At 40.9% G+C, this 22,562-nt stretch overlaps 1 protein-coding gene across 1 annotated transcript in view; it reads right to left on the bottom strand.

Moving 5' to 3' along the window:
- Positions 1-483: 483 nt before the first annotated feature.
- Positions 484-22,562, bottom strand: part of LOC136120333 (zinc finger protein 354A) — a 27,079-nt gene continuing 5,000 nt past the window's right edge. The window contains exon 3 of the mRNA XM_065873755.1: positions 484-2,048. Coding sequence (XP_065729827.1) covers positions 484-2,048 — 1,565 coding nt within the window. The remainder of the gene's footprint in view (positions 2,049-22,562) is intronic.

Below are 22,562 nucleotides of genomic sequence, written 5' to 3' on the forward strand. Positions count from 1 at the left end.
CAGAAAGTGAGAGGTAGTTTACAATTCATTTTAATCTTTTATTTGGTCCTTTTCTCTAAAAATGTATAATTTCTTTGACCACACCTTTTATATACTATTACAATGTCAGTTATTTTTTAAGAAGTATTAACAGTTTACAGTTTAACAGGAAATCCAGTGCACACTTCCCTTCATCACCCAGATGTTTATAACAATTACATATAATATGCAGCATATGATGCTGTAGAGAAAACAATTATTTTACAAATGCCCAAAGTCAATGTCTCCAGTCAGGAATTCTTCATTTTAGGTTATTATAAAGTGTCTGATAGGACTAAACAATTTCCAGTTTCCTCATTATCTATTACATAGGTTTGTCCTTGGAATTTATTATTTGATGACTAAATCATAGAATGGCTTTTCATATCTATTACATTTATTACATCACTTTCATGTATTCTGATGAGCTTTGGTTTCAGAATTTCACACATGCAAACCTACTTTCTAGGGGTTCTCTTCAATATGAATTTTATAATGATTAGTAAGAGATGACCTGTGATTGAAAAGTTTCCCACATGTATTACATTCATAGGGTTTCTCTCCAGTATGAATTCTCTGATGGGCAATACGTGATGAGCTCTGTCTAAAAGTTTTCCCACATGTATTACATTTGAAGGGTTTCTCTCCTGTATGAATCCTTCGATGTTGAATAAGAGCTGAACTTTGGCCAAAAGATATCCCACATTCTTCACATCGATATGGTTTCTCTCCTGTGTGAATTCTCTGATGATTACTAAGGGATGAGTTACACCTGAAAGTTTTCCCACACTCATTACATTTATAGGGTCTTTCTCCAGTATGCATTCTCTGATGTTGAATGAGAGCTGAACTTTGTCTGAAGGCTTTCCCACACACTTTACATTTACATGGTTTCTCTCCAGTATGAATTCTTTCATGAATAATAAGTGTTGAGTGGGAACTTAAGGCTTTACCACATTCATTACAATTATAAAACTTCTCACCAGTATGAATTATTCGGTGTCTGTTAAGTCGTGAAATAGAAGTGAAACCTTTTCCACATTCATTACATCTATAAGGCTTTTCTCCAGTGTGAATTCTTTCATGTTGAATAAGAGATGCACTCTGACTGAAGGCTCTCCCACATTCACTACATTTAAAAGGTTTCTCTCCTGTGTGAATTCTCTGATGATAACGAAGGGATGAACTAGACTTAAAGGTATTGCCACATTCATTACATAAATAGGACTTCTTTCTGGAATTCATTCTCTGACATCCAGGAAGGGATGTGTTGCAACTAGATGCCTTCCTACCTGGATTATATTTATAGGGGTTTTCTCCAGCATGGATTTTTTGATGTATAAAAAGGCCTGACCTTCTGCTGAAGGATTTACCACATTCCTTACATCTATAGGATTTCTCCACAGTGTGTGTTCTTAGGTGTTTATAAAGAGATGTACTGAGAGTGAAAGCTTTCCCACATTCTTTACATATATAGGGTTTCTCTCCAGTATGAGTTATTTGATGTTGAATAAGAGCTGAACTTTGGTTAAAGGCTTTCGAACAGTCTTTACATTTAAATAATTTCTCTCCACTATGGTTTTTCTCATGTTTACGAAGGGATGAAGTATTAATGAAGGTTTTCTCACACATACTACATTTATAACGTTTCCCGGCTGTGTTGATTTTTTGTTGATTAAGTAAATTGGAATTCTGTTTGAAGGTGTTTCCTTGTATTTCACATTTTGGTAGGGTTTTTTCTCTGGGAACCATCTGTTGCCTAACAAGGACTGACTTTAGGCTGAAGTTTTGGCCAAATTCAGTATTTTTATGTTTTCTTTCTACAGTGAAGATTTTCTTGTGAGTGACTGAAACTATCTGAACACTTTGGTTTTTCTTCTGCTTTTTCTCTAATCTGTCTTCATATTTGCAGGGTTTTTCTGATTTGAAGCCCCAGGGTCCATTCCTTTTGGATCTTTTCATTATCATCTCCTGAAATGAAGAACCTTGTGTTTGAGTTGACTTTGTGGTTTTATAACTGTTCTTCCATCCTGGAAGGGACAGAAAAAACTGGAGATGTTTCATGTGATACAGCATTTGGTTACTGAGACTAAATGTATAGACTGAATACTGATGGTATTTAAATAAGGTCTTGGGGGACCAGGGGAAGATGGCAGAGGACTAAGATGCAAAGATAACCTTCCTCCCCACAGATACACCAGAAATACATCTACACGTGGAGCAACTCCTACAGAACACCTACTGAATGCTGGCAGACCTCAGACCTCCCAAAAGGCAAGAAACTCCCCCACGTACCTGGGTAGGGCAAAAGAAAAAAAAAAAAAAACAGAGACAAAAGGATAGGAATGGGACCTGCACCAGTGGGAGAGAGCTGCGAAGGAGGAAAGGTTTCCACACGCTAGGAAGCCCCTTCGCGGCTGGAGACTGCAGGTGGCGGAGGGGGGGAGCTTCGGCGCCACGGAGGAGAGTGCAGCAACAGGGGTGAGAAGGGCAAAGCAGGGATATTCCCGCACAGAGGACTCACCAGCCCGAGAGGCTTGTCTGCTCACCCGCCGGGGCAGGGCTGTGAGCTGAGGCTCGGGTCTTGGGCGGATCGCAGGGAGAGGACTGGGGTTGGCGGAGTGAACACAGCCTGAAGGGGTTAGTGCACCATGGCTACCCGGGAGGGAGTCCGGGAAAAGGTCTGGAGCTGCAGAAGAGGCAAGAGACTTTTTCTTCCCTCTTTGTTTCCTGGTGCACGAGGAGAGGGGATTAAGAGCACTGCTTAAAGGAGCTCCAGAGACGGGCGCAAGATGCGGCTAAAAGCGCAGACCCCAGAGATGGGCAGGAGACGCTAAGGCTGCTGCTGCCGCCACCAAGAAGCCTGTGGGCAAGCACAGGTCACTATCCACACCTCCCTTCTGGGGAGCCTGTGCAGCCCGTCACTGCAAGGTTCCCGGGATCCAGGGACAACTTCCCCGGGAGAACGCATGGCGAGCCTCAGGCTGGTGCAACATCACGCCGGCCTCTGCCGCCACAGGCTCACCCCGCACTCCGTGCCCCTCGCTCCCCCTGGCCTGAGTGAGCCAGAGACCCCGAATCAGCGGTTCCTTTAACCCCATCCTGTCTGAGCGAAAAACAGACGCCCTCTGGCGACCTACACACAGAGGTGGGGCCAAATCCAAAGCTGAGCCCCTGGGAGCTGTGAGAACAAAGAAGAGAAAGGGAAATCTCTCCCAGCAGCCTCAGAAGCAGCGGATTACAGCTCCACAATCAACTTGATGCACCCTGTATCTGTGGAATACATGAATAGACAACGAATCATCCCAAATTGAGGAGGTGGACTTTGAGAGCAAGATTTATGATTTTTTCCCCTTTTCCTCTTTTTGTGAGGGTGTATGTGTATGCTTCTGTGTGAGATTTTGACTGTATACCTTTACTTCTACCATTTGTCCCAGGGTTCTATCCGTCTGTTTTTTTCTTTTTTTTTTTTAATGATTATTTTTTATTTGAATAACTTTTATTTTATTTTATCTTCTTTCTTTCCTTCCTGCCCTCCTTCAGACAACAAAACATCCCAAATTGAGGAGGTGGACTTTGAGAGCAAGATTTATGATTTTTTCCCCTTTTCCTCTTTTTGTGAGTGTGTATGTGTATGCTTCTGTATGAGATTTTGTCTGTATAGCTTTGCTTCCACCATTTGTCCTAAGGTTCTATCCGTCCATATTTTTTGTTTTTAAAATTTTTTTCTTAATAATTATATTTTAATTTAATAACTTTATTGTATTTTACTTCATTTTACTTTACCTTCTTTCTTTTTTCCTTTCTTCCCTCATTCCGTCCGTCCTTCCTTCCTCCCTCCCTTTCTTTCCTTCTTTTCTTCTTCCTTCCTCCCTTCCTTTCTTTCTTTCTTGCTTCCTTCCTACTTCTACTAATTCTTTCTCTCTACTTTTTCTCCCTTTTATTCTGAGCCGTCCGGATGAAAGGCTCTTGGTGCTGCATCCAGGAGTCACTGCTGTGCCTCTGAGGTGGGAGAGCCAACTTCAGGACACTGGTCAACAAGAGACTTCCCAGCTCCACATAATATCAAACGGCAAAAATCTCCCAGAGACCTCCATCTCAATGCCAGCACCCAGCTTCACTCAACGACCAGCAAGCTACAGTGCTGGACAACCTATGCCAAACAACTAGCAAAACAGGAACACAACCCCACCCATTAGCAGAGAGACTGCCTAAAATCATAATAAGTCCACAGACACCCCAAAACACACTACCAGATGTGGACCTGCCCACTAGAAACACAAGATCCAGCCTCATCCACCAGAACACAGGCACTAGTCCCCACCACCAGGAAGCCTACACAACCCACTGAACCAAACTTAGCCACTGGGGACAGACACCAAAAACAATGGGAACTACGAACCTGCAGCCTGCAAAAAGGAGACTCCAAACACAGTAAGATAAGCAAAATGAGAAGACAGAAAAACACACAGCAGATGAAGGAGCAAGATAAAAACCCACCAACCTAACAAATGAAGAGGAAATAGGCAGTCTACCTAAAAAAGAATTCAGAATAATCATAGGATGATCCAAAATCTTGGAAATAGAATAGACAAAATGCAAGAAACATTTAACAAGGACCTAGAAGAACTAAAAATGAAAGAAACAACAATGAACAACACAGTAAATGAAATGAAAAATACTCTAGATGGGATCAATAGCAGAATAACTGAGGCAGAAGAACGGATAAGTGACCTGGAAGATAAAATAGTGGAAATAACTACTGCAGAGCAGAATAAACAACAAGGAATGAAAAGAACTGAGGACAGTCTCAGAGACCTCTGGGACAACATTTAACACACCAACATTCGAATTATAAGGTTTCCAGAAAAAGAAGAGAAAAAGAAAGGGACTGAGAAAATATTTGAAGAGATTATAGTTGAAAACTTCCCTAATATGGGAAAGGAAATAGTTAATCAAGTCCAGGAAGCACAGAGAGTCCCATACAGGATAAATCCAAGGAGAAATACGCCAAGACACATATTAATCAAACTGTCAAAAATTAAATACAAAGAAAGCATATTAAAAGCAGCAAGGGAAAAACAACAAATAACACACAAGGGAATCCCTATAAGGTTACCAGCTGATCTTTCGGCAGAAACTCTGCAAGCCAGAAGGGAATGGCAGGACACATTTAAAGTGATGAAGGAGAAAAACCTGCAACCAAGATTATTCTACCCAACAAGGATCTCATTCACATTTGATGGAGAAATTAAAACCTTAAAAAAAAATTAAAACCTTAAAACCTTTACAGACAAGCTGAGAGAGTTCAGCACCACCAAACCATCTTTACAACAAATGCTAAAGGAGCTTCTCTAGGCAAGAAACACAAGAGAAGGAAAAAACCTACAATAACAAACCCAAAACAATTAAGAAAATGGGAATAGGAACATACATATCGATAATTACCTTAAATGTAAATGGACTAAATGCTCCCACCAAAAGACACAGATTGGCTAAATGGATACAAAAACAAGACCCATATATATGCTGTCTAAAAGAGACCCACTTCAGACCTAGAGACAAATACAGACTGAAAGTAAGGGGATGGAAAAAGATATTCCATGCAAATGGAAACCAAAAGAAAGCTGGAGTAGCAATTCTCATATCAGACAAAATAGACTTTAAAGACTATTAGACGAGACAAAGAAGGACACTACATACTGATCAAGGGATTGATCCAAGAAGAAGATATAACAATTGTAAATATCTATCCACCCAACACAGGAGCACCTCAATACATAAGGCAAATACTAACAGCCATAAAAGGGGAAATTGACAGTAACACATTCATAGTAGGGGACTTTAACACCCTACTTTCACCAATGGACAGATCATCCAAAATGAAAATAAATAAGGAAACACAAGCTTTAAATGATACATTAAACAAGATGGACTTAATTGATATTTATAGGACACTCCATCCAAAAACAACAGATTACACATTTTTCTCAAGTGCTCATGGAACATTCTCCAGGATAGATCATATCTTGGGTCACAAATCAAGCCTTGGTAAATTTAAGAAAATTGAAACTGATCAAGTATCTTTTCCGACCACAACGCTATGAGACTAGATATCAATTACAAGAAAAGATCTGTAAAAACAAAACAAACACATGGAGGCTAAACAATATACTACTTAATAATGAAGTGATCACTGAAGAAATCAAAGAGAAAATAAAAAAATACCTAGAAACAACTGACAATGGAGACACGATGACCCAAAACCTATGGGATGCAGCAAAAGCAGTTCTAAGAGGGAAGTTTATAGCAATACAATCCTACCTTAAGAAACAGGAAACATCTCGAATAAACAACCTTACCTTGCACCGAAAGCAATTAGAGAAATAAGAACAAAAAACCCCCGAAGTTAGCAGAAGGAAAGAAATCATAAAAATCAGATCAGAAATAAATGAAAAAGAAATGATAGCAAAGATCAATAAAACTAAAACCTGGGGGCTTCCCTGGTGGCGCAGTGGTTGAGAGTCCGCCTGCCGATGCAGGGGACACGGGTTCGTGCCCCGGTCCGGGAAGATCCCACATGCCGCGGAGCGGCTGGGCCCGTGAGCCATGGCCGCTGAGCCTGCGCGTCCGGAGCCTGTGCTCCGCAACGGGAGAGGCCACAACAGTGAGAGGCCCGCATACCACCAAAAAAAAAAAAAAAAAAAAAAAAACAAACTAAAACCTGGTTCTTTGAGAAGATAAACAAAATTGATAAACCATTAGCCAGACTCATCAAGAAAAAAAGGGAGAAGACTCAAATCAATAGAATTAGAAATGAAAAAGGAGAACAACTGACACTGCAGAAATACAAAAGATCATGAGAGATTACTACAAGCAACCCTATGCCAATAAAATGGACAACCTGGAAGAAATGGACAATTTCTTAGAAATGCACAACCTGCCAAGACTGAATCAGGAAAAAATAGAAAATATGAACAGACTAATCACAAGCACTGAAATTGAAACTGTGATTAAAAATCTTCCAACAAACAAAAGCCCAGGACCAGATGGCTTCACAGGCGAATTCTATCAAACATTTAGAGAAGAGCTAATACCTATCCTTCTCAAACTCTTCCAAAATATAGCAGAGGGAGGAACACTCCCCAATTCATTCTACGAGGCCACCATCACGTTGATATCAAAACCAGACAAGGATGTCACAAAGAAAGAAAACTACAGGCCGATATCACTGATGAACATAGATACAAAAATCCTCAACAAAATACTAGCAAACAGAATCCAAGAGAACATTAAAAGGATCATACACCATGATCAAGTGGTGTTTATTCCAGGAATGCAAGGATTCTGCAATACATGCAAATCAATCAATGTGATATACCATATTAACAAATTGAAGGAGAAAAACCATATGATCAGCTCAATAGATGCAGAGAAAGTTTTTGACAAAATTCAACACCCATTTATGATAAAAACCCTGCAGAAACTAGGCATAGAGGGAACTTTCCTAAACATAATAAAGGCCATATATGACAAACCCACAGCCAACATTGTCCTCAATGGTGAAAAACTGAAAGCATTTCCACTAAGATCAGGAACAAGACTAGGTTGCCCACTCTCACCACTCTTATTCAACATAGTTTTGGAAGTTTTAGCCACAGCAATCAGAGAAGAAAAGGAAATAAAAGGAATCCAAATCGGAAAAGAAGAAGTAAAGCTGTCACTGTTTGCAGATGAAATGATACTATACATAGAGAATCCTAAAGATGCTACCAGACAACTACTAGAGCTAATCAATGAATTTGGTAAGTTGCAGCATACAAAATTAATGCACAGAAATCTCTGGCATTCCTATACACTAATGATGAAAAATATGAAAGTGAAATCAAGAAAATACTTCCATTTACCATTGCAACAAAAAGAATAATATATCTAGGAATAAACCTACCTAAGGAGATGAAAGACCTGTATGCAGAAAATTATAAGACACTGATGAAAGAAATAAAAGATGATACAAATAGATGGAGAGATATACCATGTTCTTGGATTGGAAGAATCAACATTGTGAAAATGACTCTACTACCCAAAGCAATCTACAGATTCAATGCAATCCCGATCAAACTACCACTGGCATTTTTCACAGAACTAGAACTAAAAATTTCGCAATTTGTATGGAAACACAAAAGACCCCGAATAGCCAAAGCAATCTTGAGAACGAAAAACGCAGCTGGAGGAATCAGGCTCCCTGACTTCAGGCTATACTACAAAGCTACAGTAATCAAGACAATATGGTACTGGCACAAAAACAGAAAGATAGATCAATGGAACAGGATAGAAAGCCCAGAGATAAACCCACACACATATATGGTCACCTTATCTTTGATAAAGGAGGCAGAAATGTACAGTGGAGAAAGGACAGCCTCTTCAATAAGTGGTGCTGGGAAAACTGGACAGGTACATGTAGAAGTATGAGATTAGATCACTCCCTAACACCATACACAAAAATAAGCTCAAAATGGATTAAAGACCTAAATGTAAGGCCAGAAACTATCAAACTCTTAGAGGAAAACATAGGAAGAGCACTCTATGACATAAATCACAGCAAGATCCTTTTTGACCCACCTCCTAAAGAAATGGAAATAAAAACAAAAATAAACAAATGGGACCTAATGAAACTTCAAAGCTTTTGCACAGCAAAGGAAACCATAAACAAGACCAAAAGAAAACCCTCAGAATGGGAGAAAATATTTGCAAATGAAGCAATTGACAAAGGATTAATTTCCAAAATTTACAAGCAGCTCATGCAGCTCAATAAAACAACAAACAACCCAATCCAAAAATGGGCAGAAAACCTAAATAGACATTTCTCCAAAGAAGATATACAGACTGCCAACAAACACATGAAAGAATGCTAAACATCATTAATCATTAAAAAATGCAAATCAAAACTACAATGAGATATCATCTCACACCAGTCAGAATGGCCATCATGAAAAAATCTAGAAACAATAAATGCTGGAGAGTATGTGGAGAAAAGGGAACACTCTTGCACTGCTGGTGGGAATGTGAATTGGTTCAGCCACTATGGAGAACAGTATGGATGTTCCTTAAACACTACAAATAGAACTACCATATGACCCAGCAATCCCACTACTGGGCATATACCCTGAGAAACCCATAATTCAAAAAGAGTCATGTACCAAAATGTTCATTGAAGCTCTATTTACAATAGCCCAGAGATGGAAGCAACCTAAGTGTCCATCATCGGATGAACGGATAAAGAAGATGTGGCACATATATACAATGGAATATTACTCAGCCATAAAAAGAAATGAAATTGAGCTATTTGTAATGAGGTGGATAGACCTAGATTCTGTCATACACAGTGAAGTCAGAAAGAGAAAGACAAATACCGTATGCTAACACATATATATGGCATTTAAGAAAAAAAAATGTCATGAAGAACCTAGGGGTAAGATAGGAATAATGACACAGACCTACTAGAGAATGGACTTGAGGATAAGGGGAGGGGGAAGGGTAAGCTGCGACAAAGCGAGAGAGAGGCATGGACATATATACACTACCAAATATACGGTAGGTAGCTAGTGGGAAGCAGCCGTATAGCACAGGGAGATCAGCTTGGTCCTTTGTGACTGCGTGGAGGGGTGGGATAGGGAGGGTGGGAGGGAGGGAGGGAGACGGAAGAGATATGGCAACATATATATATGTATAACTGATTCACCTTGTTATAAACCAGAAACTAACACACCATTGTAAAGCAATTATACCCCAATAAAGATATTAAAAAATAAAAATAAATAAATAAATAAGGTCTTGGTATATGGCCAAAAATAGTAAGAAGAAAAATTCAGGAGATTTAAGTGGTACAGAGAAACAATCAATAGGATTTGAGAACAACAGAGTGGAGAAATGATTAAACAAACCCATTTAAAGAGGGTGAGTGTAAGAGTGATCAGAAGAATTGGCTAATGGAAAATGGAGAAGAGGGATTCAAAGGGGAGCCATGAATTGGAAAAGGCAGCCTGGGATCAGAGTCCAAAGCCCATGATAGAATCCTAAATTTTCTTCATGACATTTTTCTTCTTTCTGTAATCATTCCTAATCTGGAAAGTCTTCATCCCTTTTCCCTCATGCCAAATTCCTTTGTATCCTTCAGATTCAGTTCAAAAGTTAACTGGGTCCTTTCTTGACTGTGAGTTTCCAGAGTGCATTTCTCTTATTATAGGCACTCACCAGTGTTAAAAAAATATATATATATATATTCTATACATGTAATTATGTTTATCTATATCTAAATATTTTTCACTTTCCTTTTCTACTCTAATGTTCTCTGCAAGCAGATTAGCATGCCCTATTAACCTACAGATCCTCCTAATGGCATCTGAATTATACACAAAATGTTTGTTTTGTTAACCTTCCTTAATAATTTACATATACCTAATTTGAACAATGTCAAATAATCTCAATTATTTTTATATTAATTTCATACACACACACACACACACACACACACACACACACACACACAGGATTCAAGCACTTGTATGAGAAGTTGCCTTCCAGGACAGTACATTATACAAGCAATGGGAGGGTTTCAGAGCCAGTTCAAACAGGAAGTAATTACTGAATTAATCTACAGAGGTGCCAACAGGTAGGCATGAAGCCCAAAGTTGCAAGATAAGAAAGCAGCCTTGCTCATGCATCAAGCAGGAGATGCTATGCAAGTGGCATAGAAAAGAGTCAAAGATCAATAAAACAGGAATAAACATAAAAAGGTAAAAAGGGCTAACATGATAAGGTGGTAAAAAACAGAATTAAATTCAATAAATTTTAAAATGGGGTAAGGACACAATTCATTGAATATTAAATTCTGTCAGGGAATAGGTATACATATAGTTTTGCATTTTCTCCTGGGCTAGAGTAACCATTTAAAGGGCTCCTTTGCAACTCACTGTATTTTGAGATTCCTATCTGACATTCACTTTCTCACCTGTATACAGATTCTCTCTGCTTGGTGAACATAATATATTCTGCTTTTCTCTTTTCTTCTACAAGTGTTACTTCTCAGTTTCCTTCATGGGTAACTTTTTCTATTTCCACTTTAAAAATTGCTTTCCCTACGGTTTGGGGTTTTTTTCCCCCACTCTACACACCCTAATTTTTTTTTTTTTTTTTGCGGTACGTGGGCCTCTCACTGTTGTGGCCTCTCCCATTGCGGAGCACAGGCTCCGGACGCGCAGGCTCAGCAGCCATGGCTCACGGGCCCAGCCGCCCCGCGGCATGTGGGATCTTCCTGGACCGGGGCACGAACTCATGTCCCCTGCATCGGCAGGTGGACTCTCAACCACTGCGCCATCAGGGGAGCCCGACCCTCTCTAATTTTATATGCACCCATCTTTACTATTTTTTTAAGGCACTGATATTTGCCAAACAGAGCAAGTGAGAATAACACTCATTTTAAAATACATATATAGATAAGTATCAATAAATCACTCATTAAATTAGGAACCACATCTTCTGGAAGAGCCCATAATGTGCATTCGTGTAATAGCTCTTTTTCACTTAGCCAATCACAAAACCTATCTGCTGTCTAATCTTTACTATTTGTTGTAACAGAAAGAGGAGTTTTTTATTTTCTGTTCAACACCTTTCAATTTCCTTGTCCATCTAAGTCTTGCTTAAGTGATCCAAATTTCAATAACATTATTTGGGCAGAAGTGTGGGAGGCAGTGGTAAAAATGTTCCCTGTGAACATCAGTCACTGGTTCTAGGTTACTACACGAGCTGGGAAGAAGACAGCAAGATTCCAAAATTTTGGATTGTAGTTTATAAGGCAAAGTTAGAGACCCTGCCTTAGGTCTGTATGTAAAGACTGCAGTTTTACAACCAACAACTTTACTAGAGCCCTGAGCACTGGGCTCGGGTACCTAAATGGTACTCTGTTTCTCATGCTTTACTGTTCCACCGTAGTCTTCTAACTAGTCTCCCCACCTCATATCTTGCTGTCAATTCAGTCTCTACACTGAAGCCACAGTAATCTTTCTAAAATCCACATCTTACCATGTTGCAAACTTCTGTAAGATCCTCCAACTTATCTTCAATGATTTGTATATAAGTAAGGTCCTGAATACTTAACATGGTCAACAAGGTGTTTCATGATCTGACCTTCATTCACCTCGGTACTCATCTCCCTACCCTGGTTTCTTGCCAGGTATGCTGAACTGCATGCAGTTTCTGGAGCACTACATGTTTTTATCTTATTTCGTTATCTTTGCATATGCTGGAGACATCCTTTCCATTCACAAATATTTATTAACTGCCTACTATGGACTAGGTAATGTTCTAGGGAATGCAGAGAATGTGATATGTAAGACAGAGTTCCGGTCTTTGAGGAGCTTATACCTTGGTTTTGTGTATGTGTATTGTGTGTGTGTGTGTGTGTATGAGGGAGGGATGGACTAACAATAAGTAAACAAACAACCATATGGATGTGTGAAGCAAGAGCTTCCTGGGCAAAGAAAACAGCAAACACGAAAGTGTGGTGACTTCTGAGGAACAGCAAAGAGGCTGTGTGGCTAGAGTGCAGCGAGCAAAAGAGAAAATAGTAAATAACATTGGAGGAATAGGTAGAGGCAAGTCATATAAGGCCTCACAGGTCATGTAAGGACTCTGGAATTTTATTCTAAGTATCATGGGAAGTCACAAGGCAATTACATGCTCACTCAAGTTGGCTACTGTGTAGAGAACAGACTGTTGGAGCACAAGTGGAAGCAGGGAGCAGGGAAGATTAGGAAGCTCCTGTAGTCAAGTAGGTGAGAAATGGGGTAGAGGTATATGGTGACTGCATCCTTATCACATACTAACATAACTGAAATTGCTGGAGGACTGTATGTGGGGTGCTGAGAGGGAATAAAAGAGTTAGGGATCACTCCTAGGTTTCCAGCCTGAAAATGATGAATGCTGGCACAAGCTACTGAGAAGGAGAAGACTAGGAAAAGGGCAAGTCTCAGGGGTTATTCTGTTTCAGATATGTTCGTTATGGCTGAAATGCCTTAAGAGACACTGAAGAAGATACTGAAACATTCAGTTTTATGTATTATTTTGGAGATATTTTTAGATTATTTTGGAAAAGGTTAAAGCTACATTCAGGTGTTTAGGAGTCATCAGTAGGTAAGTTTTATTTAAAGCTGAAGAACTGGGCTTCCCTGGTGGTGCAGTGGTTAAGAATCCGCCTGCCAATGCAGGGGACATGGGTTTGAGTCCTGGTCCAGGAAGATCAACTTAGTTGCTCTAAGGAGCAACTAAGCCCGTGTGCCACAACTACTGAGCCTGCGCTCTGGAGCCCGTGGCCCACAACTGCTGAGCCTGCACACCTGGAGCCCGTGCTCTGCAACAAGGGAAGCCACCACAATGAGAAGCCTGTGCACCGCAACACAGAACCCCCACTTGCCGCAACTAGAGAAAGCCTGCGTGAAGCAACAAAGACCCAACACAGCCAAAAAAAAAAAAAAAAAACTTAAGAACTGAAAAAGTCACTTAGGCACTGTAATACTAGAGGGCAAGAAAAGGAAGAAAAGCAGAAGAGTATGGTGGTCCAGAAGCCAAAGGAAGAAAGTACTCCAGTGAGGAGGCAATGATCAACTTTGTTAAACAATTTAAGAATTAAAAACTTAACCCTGATTGTGCCAAGATGAAGACTGTCTGGGATTTAATAACTGCTTTTCATGGAATAGTAAGGAAGAAAGCCCCACTGGAGTGCACAGAAGAAACAATGGGAGGTGAGAACATGGAGACATCAAGTATAGAAATGCTTTTGAAAAGTTCTGCTTAAAGGAGAATAAAGAAACAGGACATGGGGAGTTTTCATTTTTTAATGGAAGTAATTATAGCTACAAGGGTCCATACCAGTACTGTGAAACTCACCTCCACTCTACTTCAAGTGCCAATGCCTTAGTCCAGAACGGGACTAATAACTTAAAACAGTCATGTTTCCCAATGAAGGGGACATGAGTCCTGGATTATGGACATCCTAACTGTTCTTTATGGTCTGCTTAAAGTTTTCTGTAGGTCTAAGATATGTCTCCTGAAGTGCAGTTCAACTTTTGCTCTCTCCCAGAATCAAGCCTGGGCCTGAGCTAACTCATGAACAAGGTTACGACTTAGGTCAGAAGTTTAGAGACCAGGTGATCTTGCCAATGACCACCACCCTGACTAGTTCCTGTCATTAGGTCTAGATTCTCCTCCCTTGGTGCTTATGAAACTCTGTGAGTCTCTCTTCAACCTTCTCTCCCTAGATGATTTCATCCACTCCCACACCTCCTATCTGAATGACTATCCTGACCCTCAAAACACTTTACAGAGGTATTTCCAGCTGCCTGCTAGACTCTCCATTTGAGTATTTTTCTTCAAATTCAGCTTGTCCAAATCCGAATCCAGTGCATTCCTTTCAAACTCTTTTTTGTGTTTCCGAGTTCTGAATTATGTAACTTCTTCAGCTCCTTTGCCATGAATTCTTAGTTTCATCTCAGAATCTTCTCTCCCCTGCATTCCAAGTCTAGTCAGTCATCAAATTCCCTTGAATCTCTTCACTAAGATGTCTCTAACAACCATCATTAATACATCCAAGTTCAGGATCTCCTTACTCAATAGTGACTATTGCTATTGACCTTCAATTTGATCCTTTGACCCATTTCTCACCTTTCTAGTATTACTTCCCACTGAATTTAACCTTCTTACTGTATAGAACTCCTCTTATTATTTCAAAAAGCACTGACTGCTCCTTATTTAATTCATTCATCAAATACTTAAAAAGCACCTACAATATGTCAGCCTCTATCCTAGGCATGTGATCCACAAAACATTCCAGATCTGGTAATGAAAAGAAACAGTTAACTTCTTTAAGGAGCTCCCAGTTTGGCATTAGAGACAAAAAAGGAGAAGTGCGATAATTTATACAACAAAAACACAAGACAGAAATGGATGAAAATGTGAGCTTACAACAACATCCAAACTACCCTCAGATAGTAGCAAGTGCAAGCTGGGAAGGCGTACAAGTGGTGACCAGAATTTGCGGGAAGGAATGTCTAAAATGGGATTTTAAAGGATTAGCCATAGATTAGATGGAGGGATAGTATGAGGGCTAAAGGCAGCATCAAAATCTTTGAACCCAAGCCAACTTTCCAGACCTATATCCTTCCCACCTTATCCTACAGGTGGTCAGATTCAAAATTATTCCTATAAAAATGTCACATACATTTGCAGTCTCATAAGGTTTTCTAGAGTCAGAGAATTGAAGGAGCTATATGCTGAGAATTACACACAACACCACCATGGGGGCAGAACTACACATCTGTAAATGTATTCCAGAATGCCTGTGTTGGTGAAAAAGAGAAATGCTGTTTTAGAAATTCTGTTGTTGGTAATTCTGATTTTTAAAGCTTTTTATTATGGAAAATGTTCAGCATGTACAAAAGTAGAATGACTTGTACAATGAATTGCCAAGCCAGCATCAACAATCACTAATGCTGTTTCATCTATTACCTTATTACGGGTTGAACTGCATCACCCAAAAAAGATATGTTGAATTCCTAATTTCCAATAACAGAATATGACCTTATTTGGTAATAGTAACTTTGCAGATTCAATCAAGTTGAGATGAGGTGATTAAGGTAGGTCCTAATATGACTGGTGTCTTTATAAAAGGGAAATTTGGACACAGGCAAGCACAGAAAGACCATATCAAGATACCCCAGGGGAACACCAAGTGACAAGAGAAGCAGAGACTGGAGTGATGCAGCTGCAAGCCAAGGAACAAGGACCACTGGCCACATCCAGAAGGTAGGGAGAGGCAAGGAAGGATTCTACCTGGAGTTTCAGAGGGAGCATGGTCCCGCAAAACTGTGAGACAATAAATTTCTGTTGTTTAAAGCCACACAGTTTGTGGCACTTTGTTGGAGCAGGCTGAGAAAATTAATACAACTCCCTTACGTCTCTTTCATTAGCATATGCTAAAGTACGCTAATTCCATATTATATCATTTCATCAATAATATTTCAGAACACATTTCTCAAAGATAAGAACTCTATTTGTAAACATAACCACATATTTTTATTATACCCACCAAAATCAACATTATTTTTGAAGTTATTTTTGCCTGTAAGGTACTAATTACATGTTCTTCACCCAATTCCAATGTGGTGGTGGTAGGGGTGGTTTCCACATCAATAATAAGCAATTCTTGGATACCAACTGGGTGTCCTACAATTCAGCTCAACTCTGACATTATCTACCTGGAGATAGCATCATATCCCACAGGTTAAGGGTTCAGTCCTACAAGACTGCCCCCTGCCTCCCTCAGACATCAGTCACAAGCCCAGGTTATCATCTGTACTTCTCACCAACTGGCTATAAATCGAGGTTCCCACGACCCCCTTCTTAGGTTTGGTTAATTTGCTACAGTGGCTCATGGAACTCAGAGAAACATTTTGCTTACTAGATCACCAGTTAATTATAAGAGGATATAACTTGGGAACAGCTAGATGGAAGAGATGCACAGGGCAATGTATGGGGAAAGGGCATGGAATTTCTAAGCCCTCTCTAAGTACACCACTCTCCCCAGATCTCCACATATTCACCAACCCAGAAGCTTTCTGAATCTGTCCTTTTGGGTTTTTATGGAGGCTTCATTATACAGGCATGATTGATTAAATCATTGGCCACTGGCAACTACTTCAACCTCCAGTCCCCCTCCCCTCCCTGGAGGTCAAGGGGCGGTACTAAGTTTCAACCCTCTAATCACATGATTGGTCCTGGCAACCAGGCCCCATCCTAAGGTAGGGTCCAAAAGAAACCTCATTAACATAACAAAGACACCTTTGTGGCTCTCATCACCTAGGAATTCCCAGGGTTTTAGGAGTTCTGTACCAAATATATATTTCTTATTATAAATCATAATATTTATATAAATCACTAAGGATCTTTATTCAAGCTGCTGTGATTTAAAAGCATTTGAGATAATTTTTCTCTATGTGATTAAGCCAGCAACCTGAAACAAAATTAGGGTCATTTGTTTCATTTTGCTTTCAATATTTATGGAACACTTTTTCATTTTTGTTTAATCTTGTTTTATAATTTATAAAACATTTTTATGGTTCCAAAATCAACATTATAAAAACAATGTACCTTAAAAAATTCTGCATTCTATCCTTGTTCTCTCAATCCTTTTTCTTTTTCTTCCTTCACCTTATAGGTAACCATTTTTATAGATCTGCTTTTACCCTTTTTTTTTTTTTGGCTTCTCTATTTTATTTTTAATATAAGCAAATATACACTTTTTATTTTTTGGTATTTCCTCCTTTCTTTGATAAAAGTCCTACTCTCACTGTTCTGTTCTGCACTTTCCCCTACTTAGTAATATTATCACCCCACAGTGGAATTTACAGAGTTCTTCCTCATTCCTTTTTACAGTGAGAATTCCACTGTGAGAATGTCCCTCAGCTTATTCAACCAGATTCCTTTGATGGACAGTTGGATTAACTCTAACTGTAATACACCAGGACACCATATGGGTACACGATAAAGGTACAGCTTTAAACCAATATCCATATTGCTAATTAGGAATCATAGCATTTATAAAATTCTAGCCCAAACTGGACCCACTGGGCTAACATTATCCAAAGCCACATACAACCAAAATCACCTCTTCTGCCAGCCAAGAAGAGAGCCAGCTGAAGGCTGTAGAACTACTCCTTAGAATGAAGAAGCTCTTTATGTACTGACATGGAAAGAGTTTCAATATATATCAAGTGAAAGGGGCAGAATAATGTGTGCTGTATAATATAATTTGAGTGGACAGAGGAAAAAAAAGAAATATTTGTTTATATTTGCATAGAAGAGCTCTCCAGCTACTGCCTCCTTGTCACATCTTACCTTGTCGTATCCCACACATATTCATCTCCTCCTGCTCACTCACCCCTCATGGGCTCCATTCTGGCTTCTGTCCTTACCACTACTCTCTCTAAGGCAACCATGACCTTCATGTGACAAAGGCAAGATGCTCTCTTCAGTCCCCACCTAACTTACCTCTCAGCAGCATCTGATAGTGAGCCCTCTTTTTCTTTCAGATGCTCACTACCTAAGCTACAGTGACCCTGAACCTGCCTCTAAATTCTTCTCTTGTTCCACCAGCTTCAATCTCCTTTGCAGCTTTTCAATCTTCTTTGTGCGCTCATTTTCCTCTACCTGATCTTTAATCCTTGGAGTTCCACAGGGTTGAGTCCTAGGCCCCTGATTCTTTTCACTCTGTACCCTTTCCACAGGCCAGCTTCATCTATAAACATACTCTAGGCAAGACTTCTCTCACTCTCCATACCTAATTATACAACACCCTGCTCAAAACAGCAACTTACATGTTTCAAAGACAGCTCAACTGAATTTATGATTATTTCCTCCCCCAACCTGTATAACCTTTTTGTCTCTGTAATTGGCACCAGTTCTGAATCGAAACTTTAAAAGGCATCCTTCACACCTCTCCCTCCGCTAATCAATTACCAAGACTTGTTTATTCTGCCATCTAAATATGTCTCAAGTTCATCTACTTTTACCTACCTCTACTGATACCATCCTTTATGAGACTTGACTTCAATGACACTAGACTCCTGAGTTTCCTTCTACAGTACACCTTACCCTTGTCTTCCTTATGGGTTCATTTCTCTCTGCCTGGCCATGAAATGCCAGAGTTCCTCAAGATTGAGTCCTAGGCTCTTTCTTACTCTTGCTGTACTCTGAATCCACTCCACAGGCTAACTCAAACTCAACCACTGTTTCAATTATCTTTAGTGACAGGGTCTCCCAAATTTCCATTTAATGCCCAGGGTATATTATAAGGGGTGGAGCTCCAAATCAAACAGGCTATTTGACAGCTCCACTTGAATAACTGGGTTAACCAAAGACAACTTAATTTAATTCATCCAAAACCATAATTATACCATCCCCCAAATCTGATCTCCTAGCACCACTATCTCAGTGAATGATATCACTGTCCATCCCAGAACAAGCCACAAACCAAGCACGCATCCTTGACAACTCCATCTCCTCTATCTTCCATATCTAAACCATCTCCAAGTCCTGTTGCTTTTATCTGCCAAATATCTCTGCAACTGGTTCCCTTTTTTCTGTCCCCATCACGACTACCTAACCAAGTCATTCGTACATTCACTAACTGGAAGCTGACTCTGACCAGGCACTATTTTAGGTACTGGGGACATGGGAACAAATGAAACAGACAACCCAGCATGAGGGAATTTACAATCCAGAGAAGAGCTGATAATAAATATGTACTATTTTGCAGTAATAGGTACTCTGAGAGAAAATGAAGCATGGTGAGGGGATAAAGAATGTAGAGGAAAAAGGACCCGTGTCCTGTGGAGGACAAAGGACAAAGGATGAGCTGTGTCTAATTGACAAAGTGCCATCTGAGCAGAAACCTGCATAGTGTGAGGAAGTGAGTCAAGTGGGCTCCAGGCTGTCAGGAAGAAGAATGGTCCAGGAGAGGAAAAAGTAAGTGCAGAGGCCCTGAGGTGGGAGCCTGCTTGGCCTTCCTGATGAACTACAAGGAGGCCAGGGTGATTAGAGTTCTCCTATGAAGGGCAGAGAGGAAGGAGGTGAAGGCGAAGAGGTAGCTGGGGCCAGACCACAAAGGCCTCTGAGGGCCACGCTGGGGGCTATGGATTGTGTTCTATGTGATAGAAGCCACTAGAGGTTTTGAGCATGGGAGTGAGATGACCTGATCTATCTTTTAAATAGACCATTCTGGCAGCTACAAGGACAGTAGATGTTGGTGGCAGGAGGGGAGCGCAGGGGATGAGAACAAGACTAAATCAAACATAGTAAACAGGGCTACAGAGCATTTGGGCTCAACTTTCACCTTGTAAGAAATTCACTCTTTAAAATTACTGCATGTTATTTCATTAGGCTGCCGCTATAACCCCTACAGCACCTTTCTGCAAATTAGAAAAAGACCCCTACTCTCTGTGCAGATGCAGCCCCAGCAAATCTCGGTGAGTGAAAGGCAGCCCACAAGCAACCCCTCAGCTGACCACCCTTCCAGGTTCAGTCTGCCCTGAATTCTTGTATAAATATAACAAAGGAAGAGAAAAAGACAAAGAAAGAAAAACACCTTTACATTGGAGGTAACTGTTAACCTAGATCATCCCTGGATTTTTAAATTTTTGAATAAAAGAATATTTTCATGTTAGGTGTAAACCAAACTCATGAGACGTTCAAGTTGACTTAATCACATTATTCTTATTATATATATATATATATATATATATATATATATATCTTATATACTTAATATGCCAGAATAGTGATTAGACTTTGGACTCATGTCTTCAGTAAGAGACTCAAATGAGACTGAGGGAAGTGACTGTTCAAAGGGTCGGTTTTTGGTTCTGGTCTAGAGTTAATGATCAAGGTACTTCCAAGAACATCCAGGTCCTTCACCTGAGCTCACAGGGAAGTGAGCTCCCCTTGGAAGGGAAACTGTTCCAAGGGCACTTTAGTCCAGGTAGATAGGAGATTCGCCAGGGGTGCAGGAGAGACACAACCACAGGCCAGCACTCCCAGGACGCTCCATCTGACTGTCACCTTTGACCAAAGAGAGGAGGTGCATCCCATCAAGAGAAACGCACACACTGGTTGGCTCTGATGTCCTTACTTCCTCCAGATACCCACTCAGAGTTTTCCTTCAGGGACAGCTTCCCAAACCTGAGAAGGACTTGATGTCACCACTAGGTGCCTTCAGGGTCTCTCTGGACAGCTTTCGACTCCAGTCATACTTTCTATTCAGTTTAATCCAACTAACACTTCACTCAGGAAGGGGGATTCGTCATGGATCAGAGGCTCCCAAGGCTCTGATTGAAATGGAAAATGGAAAGGGAACAATTCTTCCGTCTCTTCCTTTGATCTTCCACGCCATACTCAGTCCACACCTGACGCCCCTCCTAAACTCTCCACTGGTTCCCTGCTGCCTGTGTTCTCTGTTTACTTTGTGGTGGTCTCTAGCAGTTCCCACAAAATCAGAATATTTCTCCCAAGGGACAGTTAAAAGATATAAGGAGAGATAAGTGTGGTTCCCACCTCAAAAGATCTCACCTTATACAGGGAAGAATGAGCTCTACTAAAGGTGTGGGCGCTTTAGGGATCGAGACAGCCTGTCCCACAGCCCTTCTGCTGGGCCCCCATTGTGAGGGGTCATCACTGACTTGTCTGGACCCGACAGCAACCTCAGACAAGTCCTAACACATCTATGCCAGGTGGCTCCACATTGGTTGCAGGCTGATCCTTGCAGAACATAAACCTGGGCCCATGGCCAGGGTACTTCAACTCCTCAGAGGCTGTGCCTGGCTCTCAGGTCCCGGGCCCCTCTCCCCGCTCCCGTCTCCACACGCCGACTTCCTTTGTCTGGACTCTCGGACATGCTCTTCCTGTGCCTGAACGCTTCTCACAACGTGGGATCCGGCCCTTCCTCGGGAAGCCTTGCCCACAGCACACCTCCTGTTCCACGTTCTCACAGCACCTGCAGCTCTTCCCCCGAGGTCCTCACCAGAGTCTGTCATTCCACAGTCCTGTGTGCGCTTAGCCTCCCCCTCCACTGAGCTCCGCCAGGGCAGGACCTGCGTCCTTCTGTCCAAGGTTGCACTGCTGTTTATCACGGGACAGGAAAGCAGTGGGCGAGGGTTAGAACCTGGCTCCCCCAGAGCCTTGGCCTCCCCAATTCAACAGCTCTCAGTCCTCAACTTCCATGACAGCCGAATCTGCCAGTTTTCTCCTCTGGTGACTTCCTCTCAGGCTCAGCCACAGATTCTTCCTTCTTAACCCACCTCATAAACACTGAGGTTTCCTGGGACTCTGTCCTCTCCTCTGTTCCCTCATCTTCTCAGCTCAAGGCTTCAAATGCCACCTTTGCACTGATGGCTCCCTGACCTCCCTGTTGAGTTCCAACCCTGTATACCTTCTACAGCTGTCCACTGGTGACCTCTACCCATATTTCACTAACATTTCAAATGAAATCCATCCCACCCCGAACCTGTCCTATACTCTTAATGAAGGGACCTCTCCTCTTTCCTGAACTCACTGCACATGCCTTCCTCCAGGTAATGTCTTGCCTACATTATGCAATAATCTCCAGAAGGTTCCCACCTCTAGTTTTTCCTCACTTCAAATCTAAGACCAACAGTGTTTCCAAAGTGACCATTCTTATTTAATTGAAATTGCGTAATAAGGACTTCAAGACTATATTCCCCGTGAAAATTTTAATAACATTGCATGTAACTAAAGTCCCCTTTCATCAATGCCCATTCTCAATCCCAAACCAAATGTAACTAGCTACCAGCTCAGGTGTCCCCTGACCTTTCTCTCGGCACTTACACGCATATTATGCATATAGACAAACACCCACATAATTTTCTTTACACATAAATGGCAACATGTCATAATCATGCACTGTAACTAGCTTTAGT

This window comes from Phocoena phocoena, chromosome 3, assembly GCF_963924675.1.
Source record: "Phocoena phocoena chromosome 3, mPhoPho1.1, whole genome shotgun sequence".
NCBI lineage: Eukaryota > Metazoa > Chordata > Mammalia > Artiodactyla > Phocoenidae > Phocoena > Phocoena phocoena.